This window comes from Styela clava, chromosome 2, assembly GCF_964204865.1.
Source record: "Styela clava chromosome 2, kaStyClav1.hap1.2, whole genome shotgun sequence".
Lineage (NCBI taxonomy): Eukaryota > Metazoa > Chordata > Ascidiacea > Stolidobranchia > Styelidae > Styela > Styela clava.
The window spans coordinates 14,913,874-14,939,068 of record NC_135251.1 but is presented as its reverse complement, the minus strand read 5'-3'; the positions used below and the strand labels follow the sequence as shown (position 1 = coordinate 14,939,068).

Here is a 25,195-nt window from a genome sequence, read left to right as displayed (position 1 = left end):
TTGATCTTTTCGCTAGTTAGTAGTGTCGAACATCAAGATGTCCAATACAGAAGGTGAAAATCTACTTCCGATAGATATTCAATGTACAAAATTAGTTGATTGGTTGATAGATCGAAGACATTGCAATATAAAGTGGCAAACATCGGCTGAGGTATGTATTGTCTGAGGTACTTGCATTACATGAATATTTTAAATATCTGTTCTTGATTCCTGAATTATTAAGTATCCAAGCGGTTTAGTCTAAAAAGGCTTCATGTCTGGCATACGTCCTGTAACTTACTAACTTTACGTAAACTTGTTTCAATTAAATGACTAAAAAAAATCAACATTTCAGGTTGTAAAAGAGAAAATTTCTAATGCTCTGCAAGACATGCCAAGCACACCAGAGATGAAGAAGTTGCTGGAAGGATCATGTTTTCATTATTTCAAGTGCAAAAAAATTGTTGATGTATTGAGGGACACTGAAAAAGATAGTAAAAATATATTTGGACTGTATTCCTCTCAACGAATGAAGGTATTTGTTGCATTTAATGTCAAGTACTAAAAGTTATTTCCAAGTTTTAGTTATGTGGAATTAAGCTGTTCTGCTGATCATATTGATCATTGAGCTGCTTCAAGTCTGGTTGGCATTTAGGAACTTGAAATTCACTAATATAATTCTGCATATCAAAGTATCGCTTGGCACTTCCATTGTCACCCATACTCTAGCTCAGAGAAAAGCTCCTCTGCGTCTGAGTGAATCTGTGTAACTTTTCTTCAAGAAATATTCTTATAAAAAACTGGAATATGTTTGAATAAATAAATTAGAGATATTTGCTGAATATAACAATTGTGACTTGAGAGTTTTATTTTTATATATGTAATGCCCAATATTTATGAATCTTCGAATATTTTGCATGAAATACTCACTATTTCTTAATATTCAACAGGATTGGCAAGAAATTGTGAAGTTGTATGAAAAAGAAAATCTATATCTTGCTGAATTATCGAGCAGATTACTTCGGAATCTTACTTATGAAATTCCATCAATCAAGAGACAAAGAACAAAATGTGAACAAATACAGGAAGTGAGTAAATTCTTTATTATTTCAGGTCAGGTATAACTCTGTATGTACCATCGGCAGTACCAAGTAAGTAGTTGTGCCCATCTGGCTGCTAATCTTGAACTTTTGTTCAGCATGAAAATTATACAAAATATCTCCTATCCTTAATCTTAAACATGCAGATCTAAGTTTGGAAGAATAGAACTGATTTAAACAGGACCTCCTGGTATATTATTAGGGATTCTATGGCATATTTATCCTGAATAGGCGAGCGCTGGCAAGCCATAATAATCATAATAATACGAAGTACCACATATTATATTCAGTTTACAGTCTAGAGTCTGAGTATGAGTGCGTCCTCAATTCTTAGAAAAATGGAAAAGTATCGAGTCGGAGGGCCTTGAATACCTCGATTTGTCTTGCAGACTAACCCACACAAAACAATATTAGCCACACTCCAATATTGTATATATTTACTTATTGATGTGAAACATATTATACTGTACTCTATTATCTTTCTGACCACTTTAGGAATGTTCAAAAAAAGAACAGGACTGTATCAGGAATGCAAATGAAGCTCGAAGATTATATAAAGTTGAATGCAAAAAGATTGGAATAACTGGCGATCATGTTAAAAATGAATTGTTGGATCTTGTAAAAAATTTACCAAATGAATTCAATGATATTGCAGAAAAGGTCAAAGAAATTGAATCAATCTCAGAATTCTATGCAACGTTTGTTGAATTTACTCTCGAAAGGTATGATTTATGATTTGGAGAACACAGAATATATATATATATATCGTTTTTTGTGTTTTTCAAAGGCAAAATCAAAGATAATAAATTAATTATGAAGAAAAAAAACGCGCTTCCCTTCCAATATTCATTGGATCATCAGCTAGTGATACGTGTAACTCGCACTCTGAATTTGTTATAAATTCAATACCATAGTTTATAACAGTGGTTCTTAAAGTATGGGTCGCGACCCAAACATGGGTCGCGACGAGGTCGTCAATGCAAGGGCAATCTAAGAGGAGAAGGAAGAATTTTCAGCTTTCCCAATGTTTCAATTTAGCTTCTAAACTCCTGTATTTAAAAATAATAAAAAATAAAATTTCATTCACGGAAAGAACTGTCTTGAGCTCATTGTTACATCACAATTCTGATATGCCAGTCACGTGTATTATTGTTATGGTATCGGTAACCATGCACGTCGCTTGTCGTTGTGTTGACCGCGTGGAATGTCGTCTTAGTGGATTAAAATAACCAAAAATGGGTGTCTTTTTGGTAATGTAAATTGTAATAGACGACGCAATGAAAAAGCTCGCTTCTCGACATTAGATTATTCAATATCTAGAGAAAATGTGACTTCATCTCGAGGCACCATTTACCTCGAACGAAGCAGTGTGTGCACATTTGATGAGTAAAAAGTTGTATATTGCGAGAGATACCGAAGGCCAGCTAGGATGTCGTGTTTGCGACGGACAGCGGACGCCTTTTCTGCTACAATTCGCGACAAGGCACTTGTGCGAGCGAGGATATTTGGCACTGACGGTTATCAAAACTAAGCTCGCAATCGCCTCGATACCCGTGACAACCTGCGTATTGCGTTAAGTAAAATAGAGCTGTGTATTGAAATTTCAGTTTCATCAATCTCACTGAGTCAATGGACTGTTTCTAATAAATAGTTGTCTGTATTTGAGTCAAACTGTACTAACATTAAAAACACATTTTGCGTTATTTAGGATTGGGTCGCGAGTATTCATAAAACTCAGATTTGGGTCGCGCTCGAAAAAGTTTAAGAACCACTGGTTTATAATGTGTAATGTGTATATAAATAATACTAAATTATAAAGAATATTGGTAGCAGTACTTCATGCATATACAAAATAAAATTCCATTCCTAAAACAACTTCTCAATTGGGAAACTTGGGCAAAGTTTCCCAATTGAGGGTTTGTATTCAAGCTATTGAGTTGAAAAATTGTTTAACTTCTATCACTGTATGTCAACAATATCCGTAACTACTGTAACTTACGACTAGATATTGGATGCAATCCCTTACATTATTCGTCTTCATGTTACAGTGACCAATTTAAAAACTCTATCACACCTTTGCTCAACTTTATATCACAAAATGGTAATGCAACTGTATATCAATGGAGAACTGGAAACGTTCCAAGTAAAATCATTCACAAAGATGCTGAAATTTGTAAAACTGAACTCGAAGAGGATCAAGGAGGAGAGGTAAGATTTGTTGTCTTACGTTTTGTGATATTTTAGTTGGACATTATCTCATTTTTTAGTGTTTTTCAATTGCTAAGCCTGATGTTTCAATATGTATTGGGTGCCGTTGTACGAGGTGACTTTAAAAAAACAGAACCCATATTCTCTTGATTTTACGAAAATGAAGAAAATTTATTTAATAACACTTGTGTGTTACTTTGTGTATGATCGTACCCAAAAGTTTCAGTAATATAAATCGCCTTGTGGTTTGTACAAATGTTATGTTCCTTATGGAACAGTGTTCTTCGAACGACTTCCACTACAACCCATTTGGCACTGCTAAATTTAATAAGTGAAATTTAATTTTAATAAAACATAAAATATAAAAAATAATAAAACTGGCGATATTTTTAATAAGACCGATGTGCTCACATATTCTCGCACAAAAGATTGAATCTTGGCTCCTCTTCGGTGATGATGAGTACAAATCTTCCAAAGTTGATCGATATTTTGTTTTAGCATAAGTTAGTATCGTAAAAGATTTCACCGCAACCTCCATTGAGCCTGTTTGTGACCCACAGGATGATGGGGGGTCAGGACCCCCAGCTCTAGAATATGACCTGGGTTCTGTTTTTGTTGGTCATCCCGTATTATGTAATCTACATTCATGTTTTTGGTGTAGCTTGTGATCTATATTCATCAACAATATAACCGCTAATCATCCATTAACTAAAAAGATACAAGATGTTCTTTCACCTCAACTTCCAGTTGTTTGTTTTGTATATGAACCAAAGGGAACTTAAACCTTTGAGCAATTTGTTGTAAGCTTGTCAAATTGACATGATTTTCGATGCTTGGTAGTTGGTAATGAAAATCTTCAAATGTGTGAATTTCATTTCAACTTTCTGTTTTTTTTTTTTTTTCAGGACTATGATTACCTATTTTATATGCTGTCTTTCAAAATGTGTTTTTATATTTTCTGTGTATAGATTGACTGGGGGGCAATTGATGATGTACCAGTGCCAGATGAAATAGATTTTGGCATAGAATTAGATGACACTGGCATAGGTGAAATAACATTAGAAACAGCTGGTGAAGAAGAACCAAAAAATGAAGAAAATGGATTTGAAATCGTTGAGTCTGAAAGCAAAAGTAATTGGGATATTGAGGAAGTATGTAAAATAAGTAATTGGTGAATAGGGCTATTCAACATTATCAGGTGGCTACAGTAATACCCGGGCAACGCCGGAAGCTTTAACGCAGCGACAAGAACGAAAATACATTGTTTTTTCACCCATGTGAGCCCCTTTTCAAGACACAAACTGTCCGATAAGGATTTTATGCTTGGTGGGTAAAAATCTGAGTCTTGATAAGGGCCACACTAAACGGCTTGGTGGGCTGGGTTCTGGCCCACGAGCTGCATGTTGCACACCCCTACTGTACACTTTAGTCAAGGTCTGGCATAGGTTGGGTTTTGTTTATTCGACTCCCATCTTAACTTGGTCTTACAGTTGTGCATTCAACTTCATCAATACCATGGAAGCAGCAATCTTAATATACCTACATGTTGTGCTAGCCATGCCCATGCAGACAATGACAATTTCTAACAGAATCACCATATTTTGTGCTTCTGAGACGAGAACTGAGCACATTAACAACCCCCACTCAGTCAATATAAAATTTTCAATCCTAAACTGTGCCAGACCTTCACCCCAACTGAACCCAGATTTGCTACCTCTATTGATGACAATTAGCCTACAGAGGAGCTTCTGATAAATATAGTTTTTCTGTTATATTAATTTATATGAAATGGTTACAGATAACTATCGAAGAGGTACCTAACGGATCTGCAATGTTAGATGAAGGAACAGCCATTGGTGATGATGCAATGACAGTCCTGGAGAACCTAAAAACAAGGACTTTGTTTGTCAATGAGTTAATAGAGGTTTGTTATTATAAATGATTCTGAACATCATAGTTAGCTACAGAGCTCTAAGGAAGTGGCAAGCATGAAAATTGTCTAAAAATGAGAAGCTCAATGAGTATTCGTTATCTAAATTTTTGTTAATAATGTGTAATCAGAAACAGGATTATGAAAAATCTGACTGTAAATAAATATATATAGAATAAATTTCATCATTGGGCGGTGATTTTGAGGTAGCTGGACAAAAGGATTGAGTTTAACAAATTTTTATGCCATCTTATCATTTATCCTAGGATAAATATGAAAATCATTTCCTATTGCACACTATAAAAAACAGGACAAGATTTACTGTTTATTCACATGAAAACCATAAACCTTGAGTTTTTGATTAATTTGAGAAGCTGTTTAAAAATATCCTCAGATTAATAGGAATGAAGTCCATGCTTCTGAAAACAAATACCTGGCTAACCAATTCCATACTCAACACTGGTAACCGGCTTGCCTCTCCCCGGGATAAATATGTAAATCCCATCCTATCCTGGCTAGGACTAAAGTACTGATACTGAAACAGTTCACTGAATTTTATTATATAGCTCAAAGGTTTTCTCTCTCAACGTGCTAAAGAATTGGCAATGCCTGCAGATGTTCTCTCTATAAATCAATTTCAATCTGCACCTGCATTATTGCAAATGCGATCTTTGAAAGACATGCAAACCATGGAGTCAAAGGTCACAAGCATTTACGACTCCTTAACATCAACAAGGATGACTCATTTGTGCAGGATATTGGGATCACCAAGGTAAATAAAATAATATCTATATCAGAAATCAAATACCTGGCCTGGTCTCGCTTTGGCTGTAGACAGCCAGGTATGACAAAATAATTAATATATTCTGTAAACTTGCCAAATCCTTGTCTTGTCGTATATATTTTTCTAAGGGAATACACAGATTTTCTAAAAGAAGAAGTCTTTTTTTTTCTATAACACATTTAAACAAAAACAAATCAGGCTCTCGTGTCTGATCAAAGATTATTTAGGTTCAGGCTACATGGGAGATAATCAAAAATATGCAATATGCTTTTCCTCAACTTTTGACTTGAAAGCTAGTCAGTGCTCACAACACAAATAGGTTCATAAGATCGCCGTCATTAAGATTCCAAATGTTAATTACCTACTATTCAGAAGTACTGTATCTGAGTAGCTGCCTCAATTTCAATTGTCATATCACCTTGATAATTATACAATTTGAAACAAATATATAAGGAAGTTAATGATTGGAGAAACATCCATATATACTTATCCAATTCATATCTTTATTCCACATCAACGTCACATTGAACAATTCTGAGCAATCCTCTGTTGAGATACATTTTTCTTTGAATATACTTTCATATTCCTAATCTTGATCAAACAGGTATGTTGATCGACTGATCGATACACTTAAAAGGCAGCTTGCTCTTGTTGATAAACATCAAGGTATTAAATTAGAGCAAATTAAAAGAAGATCGGATGCTGTTGTTGAACAAAGATCACTTCAACCTAAACTAAAAGCACTTATAGAAGAAACTAAAGCGTGGCAAAAACTGGTAAGATTTTATTTAACATTGATTGTGTAAGTATTTGTAAGCACAGTTGTCAATTATTATTCAACATTTGGTACATTCAACTAGGATTTTATGATCCTATTGACAATAGCACAACTTACTAACATGTGTGAGGAAACAGGTTTCAAGCTTGTGAAAAATTGTTATATGCTTTGATTTGATGGTAGTACAATTAGTGATGGTGGTGTCAGTTTCCTTCTTTAACTCTATAGAGGTTTCTCCTATTTGAACCATGTATGATTCTAAAATTTTCATTGATCATCTGCACCTCCTATGTCGATGACCTTGTCAATACTTTTGAGGAGTTTTTGGGGAACTCGCTTTGAGTAGAAATTTACCAAGACTTCAAAGATTTGACCCACTAAAATATATCATACTCTTGGTGGGTAATGCAACATAATTGTGCATGATTAGAATGGTTATAAACTGAAAGCAAATTGGTTTAATAAAAAGATTGACATGTAAAAACAAAATAAACCGAACATAAATAATGAGAGTTGCTTAATCGGACCATATGATATGCGGTAAGCCGGTAACACGTCCACCCACAGTCCTGAAAAGATGCATGTAACCCTGTCAGGTTTATCACTCTTTGATAGATATTATATCCTAATTAATATTCACCAGTAAACCAGTTCTATATTGAGTACTGCAGTGAATTGCCTCTTGAAAATGCTAGTTTTTTTTAAGTACAAGCAAATTTGGTTAATCATAAAATATTTAAATGCAGATCGAAGATGACATTTCAAAAAGATATAAAACCCGGCCTATACATTTGTTGGGAACTATAAATCAACTGTAGAGAGAGTCTATGGGTTTGGATTCACTGCAAGCTGCTCCAAAGTTTTAGCTATAATGTCAATATGATGCGTGATTTCGATTAAAATGGGTTCTCGTGGCTGAAGAGTGAAAGGTTACATACAAAATATGCAGAAAAGTGGTATCCGTGTAGGTAACGGAGTCTGTTTTAAATGGTATTTGGACCAGTGGAGCTGACATGTTTGCATTCCTTGTAAACCAATATTTTTGGTGCTCCCGAAGTATGTGAAACAAAATGGTGGACACCGGAACGTTGTATGTGTACCAGGTTAAGGTCAGTCCATAATTTCAGGTACAAATACTACGGGAGTCACTTGGCTAGTCCCCGAACTCGTAATAGAACTAAAATAAGGAAAATTGGAATAAAATTATGGCGAACCCCAACCTGGTATACATCCTACGTTCCGGTGTCCGCCATCTTGGTTCACATACTTCGGGAGTACCATATTTTTTGCTGAACATTCCTTTTCTATTCTTGTTCTAATTGGATTTGATAGACGACGTTTTCTTATCAGAATTTCGTTCCAGTTGATTTATGTACAAAGGGATTTGGTTGGGGTTATTTGTGTCCTAAAAGAAACTTTATGTCGTTTTTTGATGGTTTGAATTTTAAAGAATTTGCGCTGTGCAATAAAGAAGATATATTATATGGTGAAATGCCATCTGTATTATGCGCGCGTTGTAGAGTTGTGTACTTTGTATTGAGGAAGATACTTTAGCTTAGGAGGGTATATACTCATCTAGGTGAGAAGAAAGCTGCTAAGAGCGCTTCATCATATGGCGAACCACTCTCTTATAATTGGTGTAAGTCACCTCAACAACGACATGTTGATTGTAGACTAAAAAGTTTCGTGAACTAGCGTAGTGGCATAACACGAATTCTATCGATCGGTTATGTTCAAAGAGCTGTCGAGATGTATGGAAAATAAATTGAAGACCGCTGTTCATAAGAGCTTCGATTTCATAAGGTTAATAAGGAGTTCAAAGAATATGTCACTAGGTTCACTGCTCATGTTATCAAGCATATCTGATATAAAGCAGACAATTTTTTTCCTCGAGTAATTCATGACAAGATGGAAAGTGTGAGTAATAACATTTTTTGGAAGCTTTTTAGTTCATATTATTCAACCAACTTGTTTACAAGTAATGAAGGTTAAAAAAGCGATAAACATTCCGCCGCTAAAAAGGATTTCACACTTTTCCATTCCTCCAATTTCGTTTCGCAGAAAAAAAAAATTTATTTTTGCAAAGAGAAGAAATGCTTCCTGCACTCATACTCAAACATCAATTTTTTCAACACAGTGGCACTGTGGATATTCCGCAGCATCCGAATCATTCAGGACCTGTTTAAATGTTTTATATCGTGGCTTCATTTCCGCCTCTGACCATGTTCGCTAGTGCCGTTACATATGCTCATTGCGTTACGCTACTCATGTCACTCATTTGCAAGGCCTTATGTTGGGCAATTCACAGTTTCACACCATTGGTTTCTAACAGGCCAACCTGTCCAGTTTGTCTCCAAAACATCCCTTGAGCGCCATCTGTCACAAAACTAGATCAACTTTCAGATTACTCACCTATACCAGCAAATGTGGTGTGGGCCACAGATAATAATGATGCATGCAGTTTGGACCAGATTGGTGTAATCCAAGGGGTGTATCACATCCACATGGGCTAAAGGATGTTTGTATATTCATATTACTCACCAATTGGGGTTACCGAGAGTTTGTGCTGTCATACCAAACATAATCACCATCCACTAAATTTCAATAAAATGATTTCAAGGAACTTAACGATTACTTCTTATATTTCAATGTTTCGCAACTTCTCCTATAAGTGATATTGAGAGATCTTCCCATAAACTTTTGTAGATGACTTTACAATTCATAAAGAACAAGACGTCTTCAACCTTTTTTAAAAATGTTTGTTTATATTGTCAAGAACTACAAGTATACCACCCACCACTTAGACTGTTCAAACGAACGCTACGAGCACTCATTTTGTTGTTTTGCGTACACTTCCCATTTTAAGCAAATGTTAACACAGGACTTAAGTGGTAAATATTTCTTTTCCATTTCGATAACTTTAACAACATCTCCTTCCGCCCTCAAGCACCTGAAAATACACAAAATGTCAAATTGTCAGCTATATTGTAATGACATATGACGCAGTCAAATGTAGCATATAATAAATTTTTTGAAACACAAAACTCTTCAGTAATTATTGTTTAGACAAATTCTTTTTCTTATTTTTTATTGCTCTTTTTTACTAAGCAAAATAGAACATAACCGAAAACCTTATTCTACTTTATTCTTATAGGTTCGATTATGCTACATATAATACTCGTTATATCTATGTTACGTCATAATGCACCTAAATCAACTCAAATTACATTTTATCTTCACCTGTTCTAGTCTCCTCAAATAAAGGTCTTGTTGATATTCTGTTTGAAAACATTCTTACCGTTTTATAATTCAAATTGGAATTTCTCAGGAGGATTAGATGTAGGCCTATAGCACTTAACATATACCTTTCTTGGAACATTCATCCAATGAATTGTACCTAAAAGTTTTTATTAGGGTCTATTGTGATAAATTGACATTGTCAAGTATCGGAGTCTGCTTGAGACATATCTCAGGTTGAATATTCACTATGAGATAGAAAATCAGAATAAACAACTAAATGTGCAAACCCATTTGATTTTAAATGCGAACAACGTATATAAATATATGTAAACAGTACACGACGAGAAAAATATGAAACGTAAACTAAAACATAATTTGTGGCTCTACTATCGAAAATGGCCGTACTTCATCAGATTGCTACCTTTTTCCGTCATTTTAGTGAACGTACAAAAATACAGATTACCAGTCCTCCCAAATAAATTACGAATCGAAAATATCCTAACGGTTCTACTAACCAAACAACCTAAAGTGTTTCGTGATCAAGTGGTATTTAGTAGATGAGATCACCCCTTCGATTATAAATCCAGCTGGGCTACTGGTAACGAAAAATTCATAACTATTATCGCTCCTCTCCTCGCTAATACTGCATTAACACATAGTTTAAAGCGCACAGCATCGAAACAAACATCAATCTAAGTTGTTCCTGGTATAAACGATTTTGCTGAGACGTGGACCTGTATTCACTCCCTTCGAAAATTATCAAACGGCACATGAAAAAGGATACATGATCCTGTATATGCATGGTTTCAATTGTCCCAGGTTCGAGTCTGTATTGTCGTCATTTTAATCGTTTTTGTTGTCAAATAGTTAAGTTTTCTCACGGCTACACAAGTTTTCACTAAAGCACGGATACTTTATGGCGTCACAATTCTGATTTATAGCAAACGTGAATGCTAAAATAAACATGACATAAAATAAACTACGCAATTACAGCAGAACCTCTCCGTGGCGCCTGCGCAACAACATTCGCACAAACGTTTTCATTCAAAGAGGATACTTGAGTGGCTAATTACAAACCACTTCCTTTATTGATTGCTTCTTATATTCAAATTGCAATATTTCAAATCTATATTCTACATATACGATAAAACAAGTGAAAAATGAAAATTTAATAATATTGAAGAATGAGTATTTCTACTTGTTCGATGACGATAGTAGGAAAAATAGGCATCTCCTTGTTATACGCCTTGAAGCGGCTTCTCCGGATTTCGTGAGCCTTTTTAAGTCATGACGGCGAGTTATTAGTACTTTTAAATAGTAGGTGGTTAAGTATTTTGAATCATGGAGATAAACTTGCAAACCAGTTTGTAAGAGTTAAACCGTTCAGTAATAAAAATGAAAAAAAATATTTGAATAATAATGTATAGGAAGAATTGTTCTTGGCTTAAGGGCCAGAGGAACATCCAATAAATTTCACTCATGAATATTAAAACAAAAAAACAACGATGAACCTATATTTCACCATATTTTGGATAAAGCAGAAATTGATGTGGGTATGAGTTGCATTTGTATTCACGAGTACGACTATTTTGTGAATTTACCAAGTCAGAATTTGCTGGCTTAAGAAGTTCTCTAATATCAAAAGGACGTATCTTGGTCTTGTCAAAGTCGTCGTGCAAGTCCGTACCACGGAAGGAACAAATGTCTTGTATATTTTCAAATCTTCTCTGGTCTGAAATGCTACCAGGGATGGTGGTTGCTGCGCTTGGAAAGGGAGGGCGTGAGTTGGTATCATCAATTGGCGTAAATTTTAAGCTTGATAATAAATCAGTTTGTAGTTGAATGTTGTTCCTTTTTGCCGGGGATATAAAAACTCTATTGCTGAATGTGCCTTGAACCTGTGGTAACCCTGCAAAATAAAGAACAATCTGTAGCTGTCAAATTTTAACTATTGTAGGCTACCGTATGTAGGTGTTACGGTATAATACAGATATTCGAAATTAAAGTGTTCTGATTGTCTTTTGAGGTTATTTAATTAATTAAAAAAATGATTTAGAACTTCATTCTTTACATAATTTTACAAGGACGAAGAGCTTTGAATCCAATTAATTTTGGAACTCTACCTGGCATTCCAAATAAAGAATTTGTGTGCATCTGTCCAAAAACGGGCTGAAATAATGGTGATTCATGAATTGGGAATCTGTGTTGGTGAAACGACATAAGTCGTTGGATTGGAGATTGTACCATTGATGCCACAGAAGCATGGAGACGATGTCGTGTTGCGACAAACATCATTTCAGCGGCTAGTCGCAAACGTCGCTTTGTTTTGTACCTTCTGAAAAACAAAATGGCGCTGAAAGAATCATGTATATCACGATAGCAATATTCGACATACAATCAGTTGAAATAAAGTTTAGATATTTACATCTGAAGAATAGCTTTTTTACATGAGAGCGCTGCAAATATGCAGTTTTTTTTTTAACTATTCTTCACAAAAAAGCTGATTGCAATATTTTTTTCTACCTGTAGGGAGATACAAATAGAATGACGGGTATGCACATTCAAAACAAATATTTATTTACCTGTTTTGAAACCATATTTTTATCTGCGTTTCTGTGAGATCTAACGCATTGGCAAATTCTGATCTTTCAGGTCCTGACAAGTATTTTTGAACAGCAAATCTATTTTCCAACTCCCTTATTTGAGAATGAGTAAATGCCGCTCTCGTTCTTTTCTTTTTGTCACGAAAAAGTTTGTCCGACATGGTATGCGTTTCGATTGGTATTTTGGACTTCCATGGTGGAGAAGGCAATCTAGCAAGACGACAATTTTCTCGATTCTCTTTTTCTTTATTTAAATTGTAACATAAAGAATCCTTCATGCTATTTCTGTGAGCTGCTAAAAATTTGATGAATAAAGTTTGTTTTCGAATTAAAGTAGTGGAATGTAATAATAGTATATATGCAAATACAATGGGCATATCTTTCTATCTGTACCTATAGCTGCAAGAATTATTTTTTGTCAAAAAAAATTGAAAATAATATTTTCAATAGCCAGTTATGGTGGTGCTGACTAATTGATTAAAATATTGTAAATCATTACTAAAAATCGCTCGATTTTTTTCGGGCGTATCATGGAACGAACGTAAATATCATTTTTTGCAGTTTCCACAAAACGTATATTTGAGTAGTTTATTTCACACTCATGACTTACTAATGAAATCCTTTGTTATAATAGATCAAAATATTTAAATAAAATAAAATTTGGGCAAAATTTTGAGACAAATTTGTAAATATGTAGTCTACAATAAATCTCACCTGAACGACTTTGTTTTATGAACGCACTATCATTTGAGTTGGGTATATAAAAAGGCTGGAACTCTTTTTTCACTGGTGATGTCAAATATGGAACTCTTCTAAATTTGGTTTCCATTCTAATAATCTGAACATATATATAAATTATCGAGTTATACGTAATGTGTATGTTCGGAATGCATGACTTATTACAAACCCTTGGTGACGATGGGTGCTATCAAATAAATTTTAATCATGGGGATAACTTACTTAATAAACTTTTCATAGTTTACAAGTATTAATCTCAATCTTTCATATCCACCAGATATCGTATTCTCGTTTGCTCAGTTTTACATATATAGAGAAATCAATGAAAATATCTCATTTTTGTAGTGATTTTTACTCGGAAAATACATTTTCAAACGAAATAATTTGTTTAATTTCACAAGACATTGAATTTTACTTTAACAAAATAGAAACAATGTTTCATCTTTTAAATCAATGTATACAATGCAGCAGGACCAAATCGTGAGCTATTCTTACTTTGCCATGATGGCCTGTTATAACTCTAGCACTTCCATACGGTCACTTTTAAACCAAGTGCCTCTGAAACGGAAATATCTGGGATTATATGAGAACTCGGAACGCAAATTTTCAATAAGGGGAAGTTGATTTAGTCGTAACACCACTCCTGTGTTTTGTATATTTTGTTGTAATCACTCTTCATCTTGTGTTTATAATTGCGAGTATGAAAACAGAATGGAGTGTTGACGGACACACTTGTAAAAACCAAAGAAAACCTACTAATATTTTAAAATTCATCACAAGACCTCTGATGTAATAGGATTGAGCGCTGGACGGTACTATTTTAAATGGCAGAATTGGTTATATCCCCGGCACTGATCGGGCTGCACATTCGAAAAAAATTTATTCTGGTGAAATTGGTAATTCACGTTTGGTAATTTATATATTCTTCTAGAAATTCTCATTTTTTTTAAAATTCCCAGGATCCATTTTTATCAACAGCTTAATCATGTATTGTGATAGCTCTTTTTGAAGTTTTGATCTTGATTTCAATTAGTTGTATTCCATATTTATTAAAAAATATTATAATTACTGAGAAGATGTAATTTTTCAGAATTTTCTCACATCTATTTTAATAGAATATGGAACTCTGATATTATTCGTATATGAGACGGATTTTTAATGAAAATGTCAATTAACGATACTTGAGTATAAAGCGATTTTTTTTGTATAATTCGAAGATTAGAAGATGAAATATTTTGTACAGAATTATAAATTATTTAGAATTTTTGTTTTTCAACTGAATAAAATGACCTCATCTTAAACCACGTGATGACAATTTTGAATATTGCTTTTCAGCGATGACGATGCAAAATAACATCTGCTGTTTGGGGGGTTATCAAAACCCACTTTTGACCCCTCAAAGAATCAAGCAAGATCAGTTTCGCGCCATGCGGGTGTCTGCCTATGTTCAATTAATGTTTTCGGTCCTGAATACTTTATATCCCTTTCTGTTGTTTCTGGAAACAATAGACACCATTACATTTACAGGAGGAACATTTAGTGTCACCGATGCTTAACATCTTAAGTCACCTAAAAAGGTTTTCTTTCAAACACAAACCAGTAAGATCTATACACGTGCCGCATTGAAAATGACCATCTCACAGCTTTTGATAGAGCAGGACAAATGAGCGACCTTTTATCTTATATCAACAGTATTTTTAACAACAAAATGAAAACATAATACACCTGATTAAATTATTTGTTTTATATTTCACGATTCGTACAGTCAGATTCCATTTGGAAAATAAAAACATCATGCGGTAATAGCGAAGACTTCGCAAGTTTTTGGTTTAATGTGTTGTTTGATATTTACAGTGTATTTTTGGCAACAGCTTAAAGCCTAGTAAATATCATATATATATGAGATATTTTTTTGTAAACCAAATAAAACTTTCTCGACAATTCATTATTGGACACGAAATGGACCTATGGATCGTTTTGTAATTTTGTATTTATATTCTTGTTTTTGTTGTTCTTTCTCAGTTACCTACTGGACCAATTGCTCTGAAATTTTCTGTGGTTTAAGATTGTATTTTATGCTAGAAAACTTTTTTCATTACTTTTATTTTTTTCAAAAATTTCTGTGGGCTGTAAGGGATTCGTTTTTTATGTGTGCGATGACGTCATCAAAATTAAAATATGTATAAAATATATATAAAATTCCGCATTCGCGATCTGTTGGTCAGGCGAAGTCGTTAAGGCTGCGGTACCTGTAGTCCATTGTGACAGATTGAACTAATTCGTTCCGTGTTCATATACTGGGTCATCGCTCTCTTGTTTAAAATTATAGCATGGTGGTATTACTTTGTGAAGTTGAATGCGGAGACTTCAAATTTTCTTAAATAAATGCAAGAACGTGGCTTTTGGTCACAAAAATCAGTCTAAAATTGTCAGAGTCTCGGAATGTTTTATAAGTTAGTGTTGTTGGACACAAAATCGTTGTTGTTTGTTGTGTTAATATACTTCTTGTTGTTGTTGTTGTGAACAAATCCATATTCAACTACTGGACCAATTGCTTTGAAATTTTCACTGGTTGAAGGTTGTTGTTGTTGCTATTACTTTCATTTATTTCGAAAATTTCTGTGAGCACTATGGAATTTACGTTTTTCACTTTGAAGTTTTGTGTTATTAATATTATTATTTTAATGGTGCTTATAACTGGCTCAATTTTGTGCACCAGGATATATAGCGTTGGGTGTTCAAATGCTTCAACCCGTTACGAGGACGTATTGAAGTTTTGTGTTGTGACGACATAAAAATTAAAAACCTGCACGCCATGTGGTGGTTCCAAGATCTCATTTCAGCGATCTGATGGTCTGACTACTTCGTTCTGGCCGCGGTGTAGGTATTGCTCTCTTGTTGGACACAAAGTGGGACTATGTATCGTTTTGTTATTATGTTGTTGTAAGTAGTTTTCTTAATATTGTGGAAAAATTGCTTTGATATCTGATATATATTTCATCAAAAATTTTGCTGTATTATTTTTTATTCATAGAAATACGGTTCTTAATCCGCAGAGCGTGACGGGTGTTTCCGTTTTGATTGAGCGAAATGGTGCAACGCGAAAGTCGGAATGTGTTCGATACCCGTGACGCACTGTAGACTGGGTACCGTACAGTGGGTTGCTGTAATAGGTAAAGTACTGTAAACAATTTAATACTTGGCATGAGACGCTCCCTTGTTATTAGTTAAGAATGTTGCTGTTCAACTAGTTGATTGGCAAACAAGGATGCTTTCATATGATCTCTTGCATGTAGTTGCGTACTCTTTATTTATATATATTCTGTGAGTAATTCATGGCTTGTCAGTTTGTTTTGTGTACAAATAAAAGTTTAAAATATGTCTGAGCTCTTTACTTGCATCGTATTTTAATACTATCGCCATTAATACCATCAGCTACCACAAATTCCATTTCTGCTTCGACGCATATACGTATATGGGACAATTCTGTATTAAATACATTCCTTTACATTTTCTTAATGATAATTTTTCAGTGGTGATCATTTACGTTCATGTATATTCATAACCGCGTTCTGGCACGGTAACCCATCTTTAATATATTATACATCAATCTTATCATAATAACAGATTCTTTTATTTGGATTTTCATTCATTAAAATAATAAATGTCAATTAAAATTAAACTTCAATATTTACAGCAATCAATGAATATGTGATTAGGTCTGAGATACGATTTTGATATGTGAAATCAGTTTCTATAGTTACTTTATTGATATATATATATATATGCCCTGATATGTATATTGGCAGACACACAATACTGATCTAATGAACAAAAAGTTCTGTACATTCGACACTATTCAGAGATGGCGAACATTTTTCACTGAATGGCTCACATATGAAATGTGGTGTCAATTTTTTAATCAATGACTTCCACCAAACAGAATCTTGCTGCTGCATTTTTTCGCAACTGTTATAACTCGGGGTTGGAATGAGTGGTACGCCATAACGGCAATATGCCATTAAGTATTACAGTTTCTTCAAACCTATCATAACACGAGAGATTCTAAATTCATCGCGAGCAAAACAGTTATTGAAAATTAAAATTAGTTTAAAACGTTTCCATTCGAAGAATCATCTATATATGTAAGAAATAAACGTGAGTCGTAACAGCAGTATCGCAAATAGAAGGGTAGAAAACGATTGCTTGAACTCTTTTTAATATTTAGAAGTTTATGATATCATTGTCTATTCCAAGATGTCCTCAAAGTCTTCGTCGTCGTCTTCATTGTCAAAACCAAATGGCCAATCTAACAATGAAAAAGATTAATCAGTTACCGAGGATATCTAATTAGTCGTTGTCTGTAAACAAATTCAATAACATTCAAGTATCCATTGTCTGCATATTGATGTTCCCCCAAGTTTTTTTCTGTGACAATACCTATTCAGCAAAATGTCAATGGCGGTGTAACAATTGAAATTTTATCAGCTGCACAGACGCACATATCGTCACGCTAATAACCGAATTGCGTAAGTCATTTTTAGCAGTTTTGAGAAAAACGTAAAAAACTTCCTAATGATATTGTTATGCCATTGAGAGTCAATAATTTGCCATGGTTCAATTTTTTGATAGTAGCCGGATTTAAGTTAATTTGTATGACGCATTTAAGTGACGTCATAATGGCGCACTGTGACTTAGGCAGAAATGTGTTTATGAATTGGGGACATACGCAATTTTGCAACTTTACTATATGCACCAGTCCTGAAAACTAAACATTCCAAAAACGAATGTAATTCTCAGTATCTACAATGTCTAATCCCCAAAATAGCCAGTCAGTTTCAATTACATTATTTTTAATGTTTAAAAATATATATTTCATCAATATAACACGTTCTGCACACCCACCGACATAAGACTAAGATTAAATATAAAGAATAAAACAGCAATGCACCCAAAATAAAAGTCAACCAAGGTAAATTGGACTCGGACAGTGAATATCACAAATGCACGTCTTCCTATACTGTAGTATAAATTCAAATTAACACGCGCTAAGCTAGAATCCGAGATGCAAAAACTCGAAAATACTTAGCCGAGGTTATTTTGCCTTTGTGACGTCATAATAGTCCCGCGGTCAATGATAATTCATTATGACGAAACAATTGCACAAATGTGCATGTCATACTAAATCTCCATTTTTATGGGTTTCGGAATTCTTAAAATAAAATCTGAGTTAACAGAGAGGTGCGCAGCATTACATAAATACCTATTTTATAAAAAAAAAAACTCAAAATCGCCAAAAATGACTTACGCAATTCGGTTATTAGCGTGACAATATGTTTTTAAATATGCTGGTAAACATTAGCTCGTTTTTGTGATTTTGCTAGCTGTTTGTTAAACTATTATATTTAATGTGTTTTCAAAATTTCGGTATAATCGAAATAACCCAATGGTAATTTGTTCTACGAGTTTTAGTTTAGTTGCAGTAATCCCGAAAGATCTGAGATGGCCAAAAGTTAGCTGCTAATGCTTTTAAATGCCAATTAGGTAAATATTTTCAGTCAAAATGATAGTTATAAAACAAGCAAGCCAGTTCGTGAGTGCCAAGCTCTATAATATCAATATTGAAATATGCATCAAAATTTTTGAAATGGTTGAGTATAGGAATCATTTTTCTGTGGCTGAGGGTCACGCAAATTCATCAGCAGTTACATCGATAATCTCAATACGGATTTCCACTGAAATATGAATAATAGCCAGGTTTGTCCATGGGAATGGGAAAGATCCCGTCGGATGGGTTGGGAGAGCACGCATTTGTATTTCCAATGGGGGCAAGTAGCCTTGTCATAGCAACTTGATTACGTCAGAGCTAACATAGTCTTTATACTTTTCTAAGTTTTGAAGGTTTTTACTCTCCTTTTGTATTTATATCTATTATTTATTCTGTTCCATGTTTCAACATTTACGGCAACCAAATTCACATCCATTAGATTATTGAAAAAAATAAATAAACACAGGTTTTCCCTGCTAAATGCAGGAAAATTGTTTTGGCCATACCATTGTCATCTGCAGGAGTAGAGCAAAGCGCTCATTTATTGCGACCGGATTGTTATTGAGTAAGTTACGAAAACGGATGTTACCTGCTCTTGTTATAAACTTTGTGTACGGCAGATTTGCATGTAACATGAAAATTAAGGAAATGGTTCTGGAATTACCCATACTAACTGAATTATTAGAAACAGTCGATAAGCAAGAACTTGATAATTTGCTGAATGCGCCGAGTGACTCAAGAAATAGAATAAGAGTGCCAGAATGATACTGAATTGCCATAATTAGACGATACTTTTGAATTTTTGACTTTGAAGTTAGCCACGTCAATAAATTTTGTTGTTATGCGTGTCTCTTTGCACATGTAGTCCTATTTCTTAATTTTCATAAATTTAATAATTTTTATTGAATTGTATCTCAACGGGAATAGGATGGGATGAGAAGGGACAGGCATAAATTTCTAAGGGCTGGAACAGAAAAATATGTCTCTTGGACAAGACTGTGAATAGCAAAATGATGATAAAAGAGTGCACACTTATTTTTTCTCAAATCGACATTTGATGGCCGTCCAAATTTCTACTAAAACAGGTTAGCTATTGATTAGTAAAAAATTAAAAAACTTACGGTTAGCTATTTTCCTCGGCAACCTGCATGTATTTCCTCCAAGTAGTGTGTTCATAGATCCGCCAAAAAATCCTTCCAGCCAAGATCTAAAATGAATCATCATAACTATTTTGTATATTATGTACTTTATATATTCGCGCTTCACTTTTACATTGCACTTTACAGTTATGCATTTGCATGGAAATGGCGATAAGATCTACCAATGAAAGAGTGTGTTAGCAATTACAGTTTACACTTAGATGGGACGCAGAAACTAGATGTGAATGATACGAATCAGGTGAAAACTATGATGCGACCATATGCTTATAAGTATTTTGCAACTACCTAAATGCGTTATTCTCTGTCACCAATTCATCTGCTGAGAGGGTGCTTCGAAAATTTTCGAAGAATGGTACTAACTTTCGCTACACACAATAATATGTTTTTAACTGCTTGGTGCATTATATGTAACCAGAAGTAACGTCTAAAACAATACTCTACAGAAAATACAACGTCCAGTACCGTTGGCTTCGTAAATTCATACAATCTAGGCTAATAATTGACGTTCCTTTTTTATTTTACTTCTAGCATGAAACAAAGTGAAAACAGTGGCTACGATCAATAACAACCTAGTTATTTCACTATATATATTTCATAGGTAACTGACCAGAAAACCTGTATTGTTTAGTTAGTATTAGGCTAAAGTAATAAAATTTTGTTCCTTGTTGAAAAACCGGTAATTGTCTTCTTCGCAAAGCAATTTATAATTAACACAACAAATAACTTTTTTTTTTCAATTTCCACTGGTTACAATAATCTTAATTCGCAATAAGACTCACCCCGAAGAGCAGACCAATCCTTGTTTGCAAGGACACAAACCTCCACGCATGATTGTGCTCAACTCCGAGTAAGAAACTGCACACTTTTCATCCTTCTTTGCAAGGTTCTGGCATTCTCCATTTTGATGTAGAAATTTTCGTGCACAGCACAGACCGGTGTTGCAATCGCTTTGAAACTGTAGTTAAATGTAAAAACACGTTTGAATCACTCTATACAGAAACCCATTCATGAAACTTATTGCATTACTAAACTAACAACAGCCATCGGACAAAAAAATTAAGCAGATATCTGGTAAGTGAATACAAATGAAATTTCATCATAACCTCATTAAATAATTTTGGACATTTCTTACTAGTAATGTATCAAATCGAAGTGTTTTCTATTGTATAAATATTGTTCTATTACCTTGCAAAGTGTCCCAGCTTGTCCTTTCGAGAATCCAGTTTGGCAAGTTCCTCGAACACAGAGTGAGCCAGTTGCATCAGCTCCACAGCATTGTTCATTACTTGTACAAGATTTAGATTTGTTGCTGCATTTTCTACAGAAGTCTCCAACCAACTGCTTACGACAATACATTCCTAGGTGATATAAATGAAAGGATTATGAGATGTGTTTTCCATTTGTACCATAATCTGCGCGCAAACACACTCGCACTCACATATACTAGAGCAGGGCAGAATTAATGGAGTCCAACAACTTTCTTCAGCAATCATGTTTGGAATTATTGTAGTTCTTTCAATTTTACGATTACTTATTTCATAATTTATTTTTTCTTATCCGAAATCAATAGATATAGCAGTTGTAGATTTATGAAGATCATTGATGTAACGATCGCTCTTTTTAATTCCAACATATATAGTCTCAATATCACAAATCGGCCTAATTTTCTCGAGCTGGCGTTTTTTGAATAAAAAATACTGCCAACAGAAAAGGATAGCTTCTAATTGCGTAGTAGCGTATCTAATTATTGATATTTCAGGGCGGATAAAATCTTTCTTGCAATCTACTTTTATTCATATTTGATGGAACGGCAATCTGATTTGACAATGATATGCTGTACTTCAACACTGTCATCCAATACATAACGTCGTTAAATTTTCATGACTTATGAATATTTTATATTTGAAATCCCATCGACACTGCTCAGAAGAAATATTTTACCAATTACCAATTGTAAAATAAGGAAATTTTTTATTCAAAAATATGCATCGTTCATCTTGGCCAATATAATTTAACATAAGTCATTGCAGGATATTTTGAGCTACGTGAAAATTAGGTGTTTGTATTGTTTTAACAAAACTGAACTAAAAATCGATCGGTAATTTTCTTAAAGAATTAATGCTTATACTCACTCGATTCTACAATGTACTTCTACATTGTAACGGTAACTACAATAAAACATATTGATAAAAATTTTCAGTTTGTCCTAACATGTACTTTGCTGCATAGTTTATGACTTTTTTATGACTTAGCTATTATGATTGTGCAGTGTTGTTTTATCACAGGACAGCATTCGATACTGAAGTCGCTAAAGATTCTTATATCCTATGTCCTCCTCATGCACCCCGTGCTGTCATTGTTATTACCTTTTGGCCGTATTAGAAGCAAAATCGTGTATAATACGTCACCTAAACGGGAATCTAGTGTTCTTTGTCTGACCTCAATGGCTTGCAATCATTTGCTTTAATCGGAAGCTGTCCGAGATGTTGAAGCAGCAGCTTGTCAAATTATTAATTTCTATAAAGATTATAATCTGCCCATCGCTTGAACTGGCGATATTTTGAAATATAAATTCTATTTTCAATTTTGAAAAGCTTTACAGCGTTCTTATTCAATCGAAAGATTCAAAATAATTGTATACCTTTTTTGCATGGCGAAGAAGCAGAACATTGATTCAGGGGCACACCTTCATTTGATGATTGCATTACAGAGACTGAGACAGCACCTAAAGTATTTCGAAGAATAAAAATAAAAATGATGATGGAATTGTTTTAGAACAAAATAAGCCTGGATTGGGTGAATTGGTACATCAGGGTTCAGCTTATATCAAAAGAATGAAATACCTGTCTTCGGATCAGTTGTTTTATCGATTTTGACAGTAGTGGAGACAGTTGTATTTCCAACCTTTTTAGTGATTGTAGTTGTGTTGTGGTAATTGGCCGGTAATTTCTAATTTAGATCAAAAATATAAATACTATTATATAGGTAACTATATAATGAATATATGCAGTGAAAATATGTTATTGGTAATTGAATAATTGTTGCATTAAAAACAGAGCAAACAGTTACCAGAAATCACTCACATTAATGTCAATTCCGTTATATAGGATGATACTCTGAACATCACCGTCCATATTTGTAGATAGACTAAACCGATTGCCATTGGCATCAATCTCGTTATCTTTCCAATATTCCTCGTCTAAGACAGGATCCTCTCGTCTACGACTCAGCATTATATCATCATCAGGTAGCATTCTTTCGTAAAGATCTTCGTCAAATGCCTCATCATATTCAGTATAAGCAAATGAAACACTCGTGCACTTCAGTAAAAGAAATACTAATACTGTTGTAATGATTTTCATTATGATTTTATGCATAAACTGTTTATAAAAAATAGGATATTTAATGCGAAAAAAAATACATTCATTGGTCATATTTATAAACAATTGATGCTGTCAATCTATTCTTAACTGATACAAATATTTACTAAATTATCAGCAAATTCTTTGATTCGCTTCACTTTCCGAAGCTGAACTCAAAATTTTGTAGATTAAATATATACGACAGGGGATTATCGTACGCCCATATTTATGATACAATTTCATGTAACCCAAATAGAATCTCATTTGACTGTAAAATCTATACACTTAAAACTAATTAGCTCTTTCGCCAATTCTAGTTTCCTACGAATGCTTTCTTAATATAATTGGCCTTGAGTATTTGCTTTACAAATTTTTAAGCTTAGCGTGCAGAAACTTGACTTTAATTTTCAAGAGAATCCCGAACCGAAGATATTTGGAAGTATTAAGCTCACACGGGAAGGTACATGTATGTCAAATTTTCTTCAAAATAAATTTTGCTAGTGAAAGTTTTAGTTGGACTTACTCGCAAAGCGCAAACAAAATCAATAAAATTTTATTATCTCCAAGATTGTGCGAGTAACTGTTCTACAAAGGTGATACCAAATATTGAAAAATAAATGTTACGCTCGAATTCGATCCTAAGCCCAAATCTTAAAACTCCATTGCAGACCACTATACAAAAGCTGACAACTAGGCTCAATAAACAGCACAGCCGATTGAACAGAAAAATGCATGATACTAGTTATAATGCATGACTTGAATCTTCCATATGGTGTATATTATGCTATTCTCGTTATTTATCAACCATGTTGAAACACGATGAACGTTTATATCCCATATGGACGTGATGTGCTTGAAATAACGGAAATGCTTTTCGTTGACTCATTATTGTTCTGGTTTGTTCACAATGTTAAAGGTTTGCTCAGATTTCACAGCTTTTTTCTATTATGAAGTACAACATTAAACTTTCGATATATGCCATTTATACTTCTACTCTAAAGCATCCTTAGCTTCTTCCCAAATGTAACTTTGTTCGCTGTCTGTGTTTTTCGTTCGTGAATTTCGAAATTTCATATACATGCGTCTACTGATAGTAACTATTCGTGCAATTGAATCCACAAATTTGCATAATCCGTTGTGAAAATACTTGATACTGCCAATCCGACTAATTGCATTTTCCTCTGCCGTAATAAGATTCCGATTATTAGGCAAAGTTCAAGAAACCGTGTATTTTGCAAAGATTTTGAAAATTGATATTAAACTCGCACTAGACTGTAATCAACTTAGCGCAAACCCATTACGTTTAATAAGATTAAGATTTGCAAGCTATTTAGGTTATTTATTTTCGAGAGGCCGCCGATGCCAAATGCTTATTGAAGTTATTCATTGTTCTGCATTAGGACAATGCATTCGCCATTAAATCGTTGCTATTGAATATACAAAATATTACCGTCATGCTATTTGCTTGCACTCATTTCTTCGATCTATGTTGTCGGTAGCTATTAGTTATTTTCAATTACTTTCTAATATTTGATAAATATGTCGCAAAAACTACTGTAATAAAATTTTAGCTGAAGTAGCATACACCATTTCGAGCTTTGACTAAAAATATACTAATGCCACTCATACATTAATACCCAAAGCACTACGTTCACATGTCTTAGTATCAAACTGATTTACTCATTGGTGTATAAAATACCCTTTCTCGCATGGCCGTACAGAATTAATGAATATTACCATCCTACAGAAATATTTTACGCTTGTT

The 25,195-nt window shown here is 34.0% G+C and overlaps 3 protein-coding genes across 4 annotated transcripts; 1 reads left to right on the top strand and 2 right to left on the bottom strand.

Moving 5' to 3' along the window:
• Positions 1–17: 17 nt before the first annotated feature.
• LOC120336693 (CDK5 regulatory subunit-associated protein 3-like) lies at positions 18–8,271 on the top strand. Its single transcript, XM_039404427.2, has 10 exons — positions 18–151; positions 335–514; positions 930–1,067; positions 1,575–1,801; positions 3,128–3,287; positions 4,256–4,438; positions 5,086–5,211; positions 5,784–5,989; positions 6,606–6,777; positions 7,526–8,271. The coding sequence occupies exons 1-10, from the start codon at positions 38–40 to the stop codon at positions 7,595–7,597; spliced, it is 1,578 nt and encodes a 525-aa protein (XP_039260361.2). The 5' UTR covers positions 18–37; the 3' UTR covers positions 7,598–8,271.
• Positions 8,272–9,360: 1,089 nt separating this feature from the next.
• LOC120335462 (uncharacterized) lies at positions 9,361–13,901 on the bottom strand. Of its 2 annotated transcripts, none has more exons than XM_078109791.1 (5): positions 13,856–13,901; positions 13,337–13,460; positions 12,602–12,914; positions 12,143–12,354; positions 9,361–11,928 (listed from the first exon to the last, which is right to left on the bottom strand). In XM_078109791.1, exons 2-5 carry the CDS (start codon positions 13,449–13,451, stop codon positions 11,531–11,533), a joined length of 1,038 nt encoding a protein of 345 aa, XP_077965917.1. In that variant the 5' UTR covers positions 13,452–13,460; positions 13,856–13,901; the 3' UTR covers positions 9,361–11,530. The 2 variants fall into 2 exon arrangements, with proteins under 2 accessions (XP_077965917.1, XP_039258898.1); XM_039402964.2 differs by having other exon boundaries at positions 9,362–11,928; positions 12,602–12,917; positions 13,856–13,900.
• A 3,071-nt stretch (positions 13,902–16,972) lies between these two features.
• LOC120336086 (dickkopf-related protein 3-like) lies at positions 16,973–23,444 on the bottom strand. The gene is made up of 7 exons (XM_039403690.2): positions 23,152–23,444; positions 22,912–23,017; positions 22,710–22,793; positions 21,254–21,426; positions 20,848–21,023; positions 20,030–20,115; positions 16,973–17,669 (listed from the first exon to the last, which is right to left on the bottom strand). The coding sequence occupies exons 1-7, from the start codon at positions 23,428–23,430 to the stop codon at positions 17,608–17,610; spliced, it is 966 nt and encodes a 321-aa protein (XP_039259624.2). The 5' UTR covers positions 23,431–23,444; the 3' UTR covers positions 16,973–17,607.
• Between the last annotated feature and the right edge of the window lie 1,751 nt (positions 23,445–25,195).

Excerpts from the sequence above, each read along its gene's own strand:
- LOC120336693 (XM_039404427.2), top strand. The coding sequence starts at position 38 with ATGTCCAATACAGAAGGTGAAAATCTACTTCCGATAGATATTCAATGT. Across the intron at positions 152-334 it reads AGTGGCAAACATCGGCTGAG|GTTGTAAAAGAGAAAATTTC; the intron begins GTATGTATTGTC and ends TCAACATTTCAG. Across the intron at positions 3,288-4,255 it reads AAGAGGATCAAGGAGGAGAG|ATTGACTGGGGGGCAATTGA; the intron begins GTAAGATTTGTT and ends TTCTGTGTATAG.
- LOC120336086 (XM_039403690.2), bottom strand. The coding sequence starts at position 23,430 with ATGAAAATCATTACAACAGTATTAGTATTTCTTTTACTGAAGTGCACG. Across the intron at positions 22,794-22,911 it reads AACAACTGATCCGAAGACAG|GTGCTGTCTCAGTCTCTGTA; the intron begins GTATTTCATTCT and ends GAAATACTTTAG. Across the intron at positions 21,024-21,253 it reads AAGCTGGGACACTTTGCAAG|TTTCAAAGCGATTGCAACAC; the intron begins GTAATAGAACAA and ends ATTTAACTACAG.
- LOC120335462 (XM_039402964.2), bottom strand. The coding sequence starts at position 13,451 with ATGGAAACCAAATTTAGAAGAGTTCCATATTTGACATCACCAGTGAAA. Across the intron at positions 12,918-13,336 it reads CATAAAACAAAGTCGTTCAG|CAGCTCACAGAAATAGCATG; the intron begins GTGAGATTTATT and ends TCAAATTTTTAG. Across the intron at positions 12,355-12,601 it reads AAAATATGGTTTCAAAACAG|AAGGTACAAAACAAAGCGAC; the intron begins GTAAATAAATAT and ends TTTGTTTTTCAG.